This window comes from Glycine max, chromosome 19, assembly GCF_000004515.6.
Source record: "Glycine max cultivar Williams 82 chromosome 19, Glycine_max_v4.0, whole genome shotgun sequence".
In the NCBI taxonomy this organism is placed as follows: Eukaryota; Viridiplantae; Streptophyta; class Magnoliopsida; order Fabales; family Fabaceae; genus Glycine; species Glycine max.
The window spans coordinates 42,274,675-42,287,407 of record NC_038255.2 but is presented as its reverse complement, the minus strand read 5'-3'; the positions used below and the strand labels follow the sequence as shown (position 1 = coordinate 42,287,407).

General features: G+C 31.1%; 1 protein-coding gene across 2 annotated transcripts; it reads left to right on the top strand.

Annotated features, from left to right (window-relative positions):
* The first annotated feature begins 1,177 nt into the window (after positions 1 to 1,177).
* Positions 1,178 to 2,716, top strand: LOC102663086 (transcription repressor OFP16). 2 transcript variants are annotated; one of them, XM_006604380.4, is made up of 3 exons: positions 1,178 to 1,637; positions 1,900 to 2,272; positions 2,578 to 2,716. In XM_006604380.4, the coding sequence occupies exons 1-2, from the start codon at positions 1,193 to 1,195 to the stop codon at positions 2,241 to 2,243; spliced, it is 789 nt and encodes a 262-aa protein (XP_006604443.3). In that variant the 5' UTR covers positions 1,178 to 1,192; the 3' UTR covers positions 2,244 to 2,272; positions 2,578 to 2,716. The 2 variants fall into 2 exon arrangements, with proteins under 2 accessions (XP_006604443.3, XP_006604442.3); XM_006604379.4 differs by having other exon boundaries at positions 1,900 to 2,716.
* Positions 2,717 to 12,733: the final 10,017 nt, after the last annotated feature.

Genomic DNA, 12,733 nt, shown 5'->3' with positions numbered 1-12,733 from the left:
GAGCGACATCAAAATAAGACTAATATCATTTTCAGCCAATTGTACTATCCAATAAGAGAAAGTAAGAGACATAAAGAAATTTTAAGAAATTCTTCAAATTACAAAGTGTACTGTAGTCCTATTTTGAAGTACTTTATCATATCAACTAACATATTTAGACAGAATTTTATTCGAATTTATAATATTATAATTAATTTTAAAGGTCTTTTAATATTATTCTTCAATTCAAATTCAAATTCATGATTTAGTTTGGCACAACTTATCCTTGAAGGAAACATTTTTCTAATTGACCTAATTAGAACTTTTGACTTCTTGATGAGATCCTAAGTATTTTTACAAACTTTAATTCTTTAGATTAATTGTGAAATTAATTTTTGATCCAAAATTAAATCATACTTAAAAATTTTTATTTTTCTCTAAAAATATATTATATAAGAATCAAATATGTGTCATCTTTCACAAATTTTACATGTGTTATTAACTTTGATATATACATTGAGTTTAGTAATATATTGCTTAAAATTTCATATTGATATTCTTTATAATAAATATTTGCATTAATTATTAAGACAAAGTGTAACTAAATAACAAAGTAAAACCATCTTAAATAACAGCATTTAATTAAATTTTATCTTAATAAATGAAGAGTGACTTATCCCCCTTTTCTCGTGTCTCTTTCCTCTCTAGAAAGTAGAGAGACAAAATCTGTTGAGGCCGTGCAGTTACGCGCCTCAGACGAAATCATCGAAGACACGACAGTGGGTCCAATTTTAGTACAGTGTTCTACGCTGTCCCGTCACCGTTGAAATCGTACGAACCCAAAAACCCACCGAACCCCTTCTCTGTCCATACATCTTTTTCTTTTCAGAAAAAGAAAAAAATTCAATTCATGCGTGCGCTAAATTTTTTATCTCATACAAAACACTTCACACAACACAACTAGTATATATATATATATATATTGAAAAATGCACCATCATTTTTCATTTTTTCTTACATGTAGAGAAACTTGAAAAAAACTTATAAGTAAAATAAGATTTATGATGTAATAAAAAAAATTAAAGTTACTAATAAGATATTTAATATATATATATATATATATATATATATATATATATATATATATATATATATATATATATATATATATATAACCACCAAGCACATAGCTTCCTTCTTCACATAACCAACTATGCCATACACAAACACGCCGCGAACAAAAAAAAGAAACACCCTTACCCGCTTCAACCTGAACTTATGTTTCTCCAATTCCATGCAACCGTTCACACCCAAATCTCCTCCGACAATCCCCACCGCCACTTCCTCGACCGTTGATCACAATCACAACCGTCCATCACCAGCCGCCATGTCATCAACCCCGAACTTTGACAATGATCGCAGTACCGTGACCCCACAAAACCCATTTCCGAGCCTTGGACCCGAACCCGAACCTGCCGACCTAGCCACCGCTTTTGCCTCCCAACGTTTCTTCTTCACCTCCCCCGGCCGCTCCAACTCCATCATCGAATCCGCCAACACCACCGACGCCGACTGTTTTACCACATCCTCATCCTCGCTGTCACCGGTGCCGGCAGACGAATCCGCCACCATCGACAAAATACAGGACCAACTCAAGAGTAAAATTACTAAAAACTCAAATTTTACATTTATTAAAAAATACTTATTATTAATTTTAGATTTACTATTTTTATTATAATTCTATCACAAATCGTAGAATTTTTAAAATAATTTTTTAAAGTTGATAAATTTGTTATATATGAAAATTTATAATCAGATGATTATGTAAAAATACTATAAACCGTTAGTATATAACTTTTTTGACATTATTTTTTTAAATAAAAATGCTTACAATTTTTTCCTTCAAAAAATTTGTTTTAGGTCTCATTCTTGGTTTGTCCAGTTCTGACGAGAGCGAAGCAAAGGCGTTATTGGACCGCAGCGTTGCGGTAAGAAAGTACTCGCCGGACCCTTACGCGGACTTCCGGCAGTCGATGGAGGAGATGGTGGCGGCGCGTCCCGAGTTGATGGACGTGGCGGCCAAATGGCGCGAGCTGCACGAGCTTCTTCTTTGCTATCTTGCGCTCAACCCGAAGAGCACGCACAAGTTCATTCTCCGTGCTTTTTCTGATTTTCTCCTCAGCCTCATATCGCGTTCTTATTTGCCGCCGCAGGATCCCGGTTCCGGTGACATCGCCGGCGACGGTGGTGGATGCTTGAGTTAGATAACTATTGAGAATTTGTATGTGCATCTGTAAGTTGAAAACTTAACGTAGGTGCCAGACAGTGACTATTTTTTGGTAATTCAGACAGTGATTAATTAATTAGTGGTATAATCAACATTATTTTTCATAAGAGTTACTATTATAAAGGTTTTTTGCATTATTTTGGATTAGCACTAATGATTAATTTCTTCCGCACAGAAGTTTACTTTGATTAATTAATGTGCTGCTTCACAATTTTTGTTGTTTAGTTTACTTATTTACTCTACTAATTAGCATTTACCAGGGAACAGTAGGAAGTGACGTCTTTGATTTTTCTTGTTTTTTGTTTGTTAAGGTGTGGGGAATCTGGAATGGGAAACCTGAACCCGATCCCAAAGTTGGTCCCTGTTGCCATGCGATATAATATTATATTCTTGTACTATTTTTTTTCGTTCATTTTTTCTCTATTGGAATAGTATATCTTATCCTTACTAGTAATTTTCTTACAGTTAACTTCTTTTCATTTGATAGATTTTTTTTTAATTTAGAAAAATTATAAATTAGGGGGGAGAAACCATGTAAAAATAAAATGATGCGACTATTTTTCTGTTACAAACTTGTGACGATTTTACTAGGTAATTTTTTTGATTGGGAAGGTTAAAACTTTTTTGAATACGGAATACGTAGGATGCGAATTAGTGAGAAGTAATTTGAATGAATATGTTTCATTAATAGGTGATCTGAAATATATCAGAATACATAGAAGTAGTTGTAAAATAAAATTAAATAATAACTATTTGAAATATAAATTAAAGATAACATAAAGTAGATATCAATTATTTAAAATACAAGTTGAAGATAAAATTAAGTAACCATAAAAAATAAATTTAAACTAAGAGATAACTCCAATACACCACACCACAACAAGATGGAGGCAGATTCAACTGTTCCAATCTTGAACGTGAGAAAAATTCACCATTACATGTGTGATCCTTAGCAACGTTTTTTTGTTAAACACTTAATAAAAATGTTGTTAATTTTTTTTACAACATTTAAAAATATTGCTAAATATAAATAAATATTACGAATATGTTTTAATAACACTTTATCAAATGTTGTGTATAACATATATTATGTCGCAAAAATATATTAGTAACATTTATTGATATTTGATAACATTTTTTAAATATTACCAAAAGTTTTTAATGATATTTTTATTAAGTATTAGACAAAAAAAAATATTATTAAAGATCACATGTGTAGTAGTGATTGTGAAGTGCATTAGACCCTTGAATGTACAAATATGAATGATAGAAGTAAAGACGCACTTAACCACCATAAGACAGAAATGAAACAGGCATGCTTAATCATCATAAGACATAAGCAAACACATTTAATCATCTAAAAAGATTGAAGTAACAAAATTTAACCACCTAAAAGATAGAAGAAGAAAAAAGACTTAACCACCTAAAAGACAGAAACAACAAAAAAAAAATTAACCACGGAAGAATAAAAGCTTAATCACTTAAAGGATAAAAACAAAAGAATTTAATTACCTAATATGATAGAAGCAAAAAATGATTTAACCACCTAAAAAGAAAAAAAGAAAAAAAATTGATTTAACCACTTAAAAAGGCAACAACAAGAGGGCTTAATTGTCAAGATTAATTTTTTATGAAGGATATGATGTGATTTTCGTTACATAATCATAAAGTTCACACTTTTAAGAAGATGAGTAATTTGGAAATAGTAAAGGCTAAGTTTAATGGGTTGATTGAAAATAATGGTGGGTGACCATGAGAAAAAAAGAAGAAAAAATATATAGAAGTAGTTGTAAAATAGAATTTGATATACCAGGTATGGAAAACTTTCTTTGACACGTCCATTATATATTATAGATTTCCTTTATTAATATCATCCATTCTAATGAAACTTGAAGTTTATACAGCGATCAGTATTTGGGAAATTCATAATTTTGGAGAAAAAAGTGCTTTGTAGAAAACAAGATGGGAAGTAACAACTAACAAACAATTTCTATTCAAGTTAGAGCATCTCTAGTGCATGTTTCTTTCCAGGTGCTTAATGGAAAGAAACCGTTTCTTAATTATTATTATTTTTGCACCAGAACAAATTGACGTGGCAGAATGTGTTTCTTCATTGTTGAGAATCGTTTCTTATATAAGAAACCATACCTAACAATTAAAAAAATGATTTCCTCAGACATAACAAATATTTAACCATTAAAAAGTTGATTTTCTCACACATGACAGGTTCAACACGAGGGAAAATAACTGTCCAAGGAAAGAACAATGAACATATAGACTCGTTGAACAACCACAATAAATCCCAAAAATAATCAAATTTGAAAAAAAAAAGTGATTTAAATCCAGATTCAAGCAAAACAATAAAGGAGAAAAAAGGGAAAAACCAAACATAGCAAAGGTGACGACAAACACACCATGACGGAGGAGTTGACGCCAGACGCGACCATGGCTGGAGACGCGACCATGTCCTTCATTGTTGGTGCCAGCGAAGATGACGTGAGACGCTACTAGGGCCGGAGGTGGTGGCATGAAGTGACGTTGAGGCCAGACGAAGGTGTTGCGGTGGTGGCCGGAGATGCTGACACCGACAAAGGTCATGCGAGACAAATAGGCCATGGCGAAGAGGAAGAAGATAGATAGAAGTAGAGGGGGAAGCTTTTGGAGGTGGTGAAGAGAGAAAATGTTCTCTCGAGAAGATAGAAAGGCACGAAGTAGGTAGCTTTAGGTAATTAATGAGGTGACACAATCTCGACCGTCCATTTTATTAATGAGAATGAATCTGTACCGGTAAATAACTTAGGTAATTAATGAGGAAGGATTTTGAACGTTGATGGAAATGTTATCGTTGTTATGTACCATTGATCTGAAAATAATACCGTTGAACGTGCAAAAATGATCGTTGTGTAGTATTTTTTCACTGTGCTACACTATTCACTATAAAGTTGTGCACAGTACAACATGTTTTGCACAGTTCTTGTATTGCTAATTTTTTGTTGTTGTTGCTATCAAGTGTCAATTTTTTTATTCTTTTTGAAATGGATCTCAATCAATATAATTATCAATGTTACTATAGTTATTTGCAAAACCAATCACTCCCTATTAGTGAAAATTCTCAAAATCCACTATAATATATTATATATCGATCATCTCATACCAGTGAAAATTTTCAAAATTCACCGCAATATATTATGTGTCCACCACCACCTCCTACTAGTGAAAATTCTCAAAATTCACTACAGTATATTATGTATCCACCACCCCCACATGTGGTATATGCATCTTTCATCCAATGTAGAGCCACCTATCAGTGGTAGTTCTCAAAATTCACAAATTTATAGTCAATCATCAACTCTCACCAACTCAAACACGTGTTATAGGTTTTCTTTATCCAATATTGTGCTCCCTAGCAATAAAATTGAATCACCCGTCGGTGTAGACAGTATTCAACTAGACGAAGGAGATCAAAATTCAGGAGGAAAAAAAAGTCATACCGCATTCTCGGTGACGGAAGATGTGATTCTCGTCCGATCGTAGCTGAATGTGTCAAAGGATTTAATTATAGGAGTCGACCAAACATCAAAGCAATACTGGGCAAGGATAAAAAATGCATTTGAGTTTCTTGCGATTTCTAATGATTTCTTGTATTGAAGTAAATTTTATATGAGTTTCTTATGAGTGATATAACACTGCGGGAACCACAAAAAGTGTTGCGAGGGCCACAAAAAGATGATTAAGAAACTCATATAAAAAATTTGGACTAGAAATACTCTTAGAAGAAAGAAAAAAAAGAAGTGATCTCGAACTCAAAAGGTATTGTAGAGAGAACAAGTTTTGATTTTTATTTTATTTATTTATACTATATTCACGAATCATAATAGTGTCTCGAGCTTAAATCCTCACACTTAGTGCCACTGTTCCTGTTTTTGTGTCATACTCATATAGTCAGGTTTCGTCAGGGTATATTCTATGCTGAAGCATAAAAGACGTAATTACAATTTGCAGGTGGAAATTCAGTCTCTACCTCCGGTTTGTCGTTACATCTTGGTCATTAATATTATTATTAACTCTTCAAAGTGTTCCTTATATAAGAAATTGTGACAAGTCAATATATATGAATAAATAAGTATTAGCTCATTGACTAATCGTCTTTTTGATTTGTACGGAATCGTTGCATATCCAGACATAGATAAAAAATAGCCACATGCAGATAAGAAAAAGAAGAATTGGATGGCAAAAAGCTAGACAGAATCAGAATCACAATTTGGTCCCCCCTCGTTTTTTTTCCCTTCGGATTATTACTTTTTTAGTGAAATAACTAGGGTATGAACCATGCAGAAGATGCAGCCAAACTTTTGGTTATATTAATTGTTCTAAATTGCAGTTATAGTCACGGTTACGGTTTCATCCTGATACTTAACATTGTGGTAAAATACAATTGACGATGTGACCACAAACATTGTCGCAATATGATTGTAATGAATCCAAAAACCTTTAGGTTACGCATCTAATTGCGGTTGCAAACTACAATTTAAACCCATGTTCTCTCTGGTCCCTGGACTGAGCTGAGTCCAACTATAGCAACTGCAGCAGCCAGTGTGTCATGGCACAAGATAATAAATTTAAAAGACGAACTTTACAGTACTATATATCGGTGGAGGAACAGTCTAGTTGTTACTATATCCAGCATATGCCAACGCAACTCGTCAAAATATATCCTTGAGAGAGAAATTATTTTTTTCTGTAGAATGAAATCACAAAATTTCTTTTAAAGTGACAGAAGAAAGCAAAGAGAAAAAATGTGTAGTAAAATTTGTAATGAAGAGAGATAAAAAAATAGTATTATGAAAATATTATACACAATTAAAAATGGTGAAAAACTATATAGATAAGAATATAGAACAGTTATATAAATATTCTGTAATTTATCTATATAGTTAATATCAGACACGGATCCTCTCCCATAGTTAAAAACTGGCCGTAGGGTTTTCAATTTAATAATTGTAAATTGTAGGATTAAGCACATGTAAATAAGAAAAACCATCCATTTCTTTTCCTCTCTTCTCAAACCAATGCCGGTAAATCTTTTGCCGTTTGGTCCTACACATCTGACGACTCCAGCGGCCAATATGGCGGGTTCCGATTCAAACAAACAAAATCTCAATTCTATTCTGAGGCTTTTTGCTTTTTCTCATTTTATCAACACACTAACAAAATGTCAATTCTGAGTATCTTGGATTAATTCTTATTTTTTCCTTTTTATTGATTTCTTTTTTCTGATTTCAGGTGACCATTTTAGCTTTCCTTCCTATTTGATGTTGCACATTCGGACAAAGATTGGGATTCCATGATTTTATTCACAAAACAGAACATCTTGTTCTATCTCCAAGATGAAATTATGCACTATTAAAGGCTTGAAGTTGGTATAAACCAAAACCCTCAAATATTGCACGATGCGATTGAACTTCGATTGTGAAGATGGTGAGATCCTTGAAGAAGAATAATGTCGAGACTGAAGAGCTGATCAAGAAGTAAGAACTGAAACACGATTGGAGGTTCAAGAGAGAAATAAAGAGTTTTTTTTTCTTGAAGAGGAATATGTGGCAAAACTACAATCGTCAGTATAATCAAGTGGTTTAGACTTTTTTAAATGCACCTCCAATTGACATTAGTATGGGAGAGGATCTGAATCCGTTAATATCCATCTCCTCTGGTAATCATTTCTTTATTTTTATTTTTTAGTTAAATTTTAAGGATACTTTGCTACAACTACAGTCTAGTCAAATAATAAGGTAGGTTTGTTCAAAAAAAAGTCTTTTGGGCATAAAATAAAATAAGATTATAAAATGTCACCCCTTTAATTTTTAGGATATACTTTTAAGATATATGTGTATATAAAAAGATAAAAAACAATTAACAGAGAAAAATAACCGAGTACATTGTTCTTTATGATTTAATTTTTTGATATTCAAATAATGGAATTATCGTAAGTCTAAAACCAAATGGCTTTTCTTGGAAAATGCATTATTCAATAATGACTTTGAAAATCTCATTCCACCTAGAATTGCTAGATTCGCAATGTCTTCGAAAATCTCGGACGTCCCACACATTTGTAGTTTAGGACATATTTAGTTTTGAGAAAATATTTTGTTAGTTTTTTATTTTCATTATAATTATAAAAGTATTATTTTCATTTTCTTTATTTTGAAAGATTTGCATAAAAATAAAAACAATAAAATACTATATTTATACATTTTCGGACAAATAAAACAAAAATATTGTAAGATGCGTATAGTTTATTTATAAATAATGTACTTTTAATGCCTAATACAAACTTTAAATGTACCTCGCCATAGCTTGGTTTATAAAAGGACTATTATCTCACCACAGCACTGCATCACTGGCAAGATTTTTTTTTTTTAAATGATAAGCCAAAGAAACTATATGTAATATAGGGTACAAGGGTATCCAAAACCTTTTACATAAATAGCCAATCCCATGAATAATTATATACATATATAGAGAGAGGGACCGATCCACTCGGTGGATAACTAACTTTTAATTTTTTTAATAATATTATATATGAGTATTACTCTCACAACATTACAATTCTGGATCCGTCACCATAGACAACTATTACTTAAAAAAAGAGTGACTATATTTTGAAAAACAATAATTTCAATCATTTAATAACTCTTTTTCTGTGTCTTATCACATTATATTATCAATCAAATTAATTACTTATTTTTTATTTCTTTCTTTCTCTTTCAACTTCAAGCTGTAAACAAGTTAAAGTAGTCCAAAAAATATATTTTAACTAAAAAGTACCTATCTAGTGTCAACCAAAATGTACCTTTTGTTGGAATTAAATTCTCATCCGGAAAATTACGCTTTGGTATCTTTTTCTGTAACACTTCTGTGCCATGGAATACCGACAGATCATTCATGTCCCTATATAATTCTCTTGTTTATCAAATCAAGTGGCTCAAACGCCAAGGAACGAATCCAAATTTCTTTTAATTGTTTGACAGATGGTATGACTAATAACTCAAACATTTAGAAAGCCGAGTGCCTGGTAAATATAGTAACAGTCATAGAAACACAAGTTAATTTTTATGTAAGCAAAAAAAAAAAAAAGTTGTAATATCATAGTCAAAATTTCATTGCAATTCTTCATATTGTAAAATGTTGCAGAGAAATAGAACAAATTCGGCCACAATACAGTCACAAAAACATAAAATAATCTTGATGATAAGGCCACAATTGAAGTTGCAGATCATTTTTTTTTTAACTTTGTGAACAATTTTACATGTAGAGCATACATGTATTGAAAGAGACAAATGGCCTTAACTATGAACTCACCAATTCAATGGCGTTTAGAAGCCGGCGGAACATTCCTTCATGCCTATAAACAGAGCGGGTTGCAACAAATGGCATATCTGCTTGTTGATTCCCATGAATCCTATTTAACAAACTTTATCATCAGTATACACATTTCAGTACTCTTTTTCACTTAGCCAAATAGAAGCATCACAAACTATGGTGGATTATGCATTAATGTGCAAGCATGCAGCCATGCACCCAGGTGACATAAAAAGATCAATAACTTCGTAGAAAGGCAACTGATTCTTAGCAGTAGGGAAGGAAATAAACTAAGGATAGATTTCATTAACTATTATGATGACATCTAACCATAGCTGAACAAAGGAAATTTTCAAAACAGTAGTAAACAAGGTAAAATATGACTGATTTGCAAAAAACTTTAAAACGTGTTAGCTAAACATTAAATTAAAGAGAATCAGCAATAGTATTTGAAAATCAACTCATCAAACAGCAAAGCCAATGTCACAAGTGAGCTTTAAGTTTGAATTTTAATAAGCTTTTCATATAACTTACCTATACAGTTTGAGAAAAAAATTTGAATGTTTTTAATGATGTTGGATTTTATACTCCTAATTAATGCATTTTTGTCATGTGCAAGTTCCAGTCTTAAAATTCCAACAATTAAAGCATTTGCGATCACATTAAGAAAGCAAAAATATATTGATTACATACAGATGGAAAGTGAAATAAGAACCAAAAAACAGTAAACCAAACCATTATTTAAAATCCAAGAGTAACATTTTTGGATATCTAAATAGAGCAAACATTCTATATATTAACGTAATTTTTTTCTTTCTTTATCTCTTTTTGTCATATCATATAGTTTTTTATATTTATATTTTTTTCTTTTATTTGTTTCTCTCTCTCTCTGTGTCTATTAACATAGAATGTTTATGAATCATTTTCCTAAAATTCAATATCAATTAAGAGCTGAACTAAAAAAATCCAACACGAAAGATAATAAACCGGTCATCATTGTTCGGCCTCACAAATTAAAATTTTTTTCCAATCTACATTTTGTCCACGTACATATATAATTAAGTTGCATGAAAGCATATATAAGAAACTTTAAAATTTAAATAACATTTATACCTGATTGATGCAACGCTGGTAATCTCGTCATCTCTCTCTAGAATTGCAGTAAAAAAATCTCTTGCAGTCCAGGCGAGGGAAGTTGACCTGACCAAGATATATATAATCACACCACACATGATAAAAAAAGAAAAAGAAAAACTATCCACCATAGCACATTAGATTTTCAGATGCATTATTAGAATCCCATAACTTTCATAGTTGTGAATGTCAAAAGAAGAAAAATCATTTAAAATATAATTTTTCCATGCATTGTTATCCTTATTGTGATGCCTTGTACAGCGTTTAAAACTCCCCTCAAAGGGGTGGTTTTCTATTCTTCATTCTTCACATCAGGAACCAACCGTGAGTGGAAGCATCCCTTCTTCATTCTCTTTAATTAAGAACACAATGGAGTATCATATAAACTCAAGCCTTGCATTTATTTCTTTATCTTACACTACTGCAGATATTTAACAACGGTTGATAACGATGTTTAATGATGGTTTCAAAATCGTCTTTATAGTAAACGCTGTTAAAAATTTATGATGATTCTAAAATAACCGTTGTAAAAAAGTTAAATTTTTTAAGACAGTTCCAGATAAAAATCATCTTAGTATTTTCTAAGATAGTCCAGACAAAAATAATTTTAAAAGTCCATTTTCTAATAAGTTTCTAAGATAGTCTAGATAAGAACCATCTTAAAAAATTAACTTTTTAAGTCGGTCCAGACAAGAATCGGTTAAAAAAATTCATTTTCTAAGAATTTTCTAAGACGATCCAGATAAAAACCGTCTAAGAATGACTTCTTTCTAAGACGTGTCTTAAGTTTGACTATAATAATTTTAAATGAGGTAAAAACACAAGAAACAGCAAATACTACTAATCATTGAAACATACAGTAATTAGCAAGAAGCAAGAATCTAAATTTACATCGTACATAATCCAAGTCATAGACAATGAGAAGGTTTCTTATAAAGCAAAAGTAGAACATAAAAAGGACCTAATATTTTCATTCCACAACAATAATAAAAATTAAAATCCTAAATGTTCCTCAATCTATTACCATATCACTTGGAGAAAACAGAATCATCTACTTTGATGCATTCACTTTCATTAATTCTTTTCATTTTGAATATAATGTATGTGTACGTTATGTTATTAGCTTAATCCAAGCTACTTTCACAAAACATCATATTTGACCATATTCAGAAAACATTGTAGAAAGGAAGGTAGATGAGTTAAAATTCAAAAGCAACTTTAATAACAACAAATCTTTCGGCAACTCAGGGGTGATGGTTTGGGCCGGCATATTGAACCTAACATATTAATACAATAACATAATTCAATTTTATACTCCAACTTAAAAAGCAAAAGAGATCCCAAAAATTATATCCAATAATCAGGTTACTATCACTACATCCAGCTAAGCTATGCAAAAATGAGATCCGAAAAATTATATCCAATAATCATGCACAAGAAGAATAAGAATCTCAACCAGATATGCAATAGGAAGCACTTCTCATATTTGTGTTTAGTTTCACAAAAAACAACATTGGAATTATGTAGAAGTTAATGGTGGACTATTTGTAATTTGCACGGGTGTCCAAAAATAGATTATTGATATATGGATAAAAAAAAGGGCCAAACAGATTCTGGATATATAGATAAAAAAAGTATAGAAAAATAAAAAAGAAATATATATTTCTAGTAGTGTATAAATGACTAAAACGATATCATATATATTTTGTCGTACTATATAATTGTTTTATTTTGAGATTATACTTCGGTTTCGTTTTCTCATATGATACGTATCCACCTCTGCTTCTTAATTTTGTCTATATTTTTCTTATATTTTAATTATTTAAATAATTTCATGATGATAACTTAAACGAATATATTAGATTTAGGGTTTAATTAAACCATAACACAATTTTATTTAACTCTTTTAAACAAAATCTCAAGTTCAAATCTTGTAAATAAAAAAATATAATCAAAAAAAGAGAAGGTGACTAC

Coding starts and splice junctions, on each gene's coding strand:
- LOC102663086 (XM_006604380.4), top strand. CDS start 1,193: ATGCCATACACAAACACGCCGCGAACAAAAAAAAGAAACACCCTTACC. Junction 1,638..1,899: donor AATACAGGACCAACTCAAGA/GTAAAATTACTA, acceptor AATTTGTTTTAG/GTCTCATTCTTGGTTTGTCC.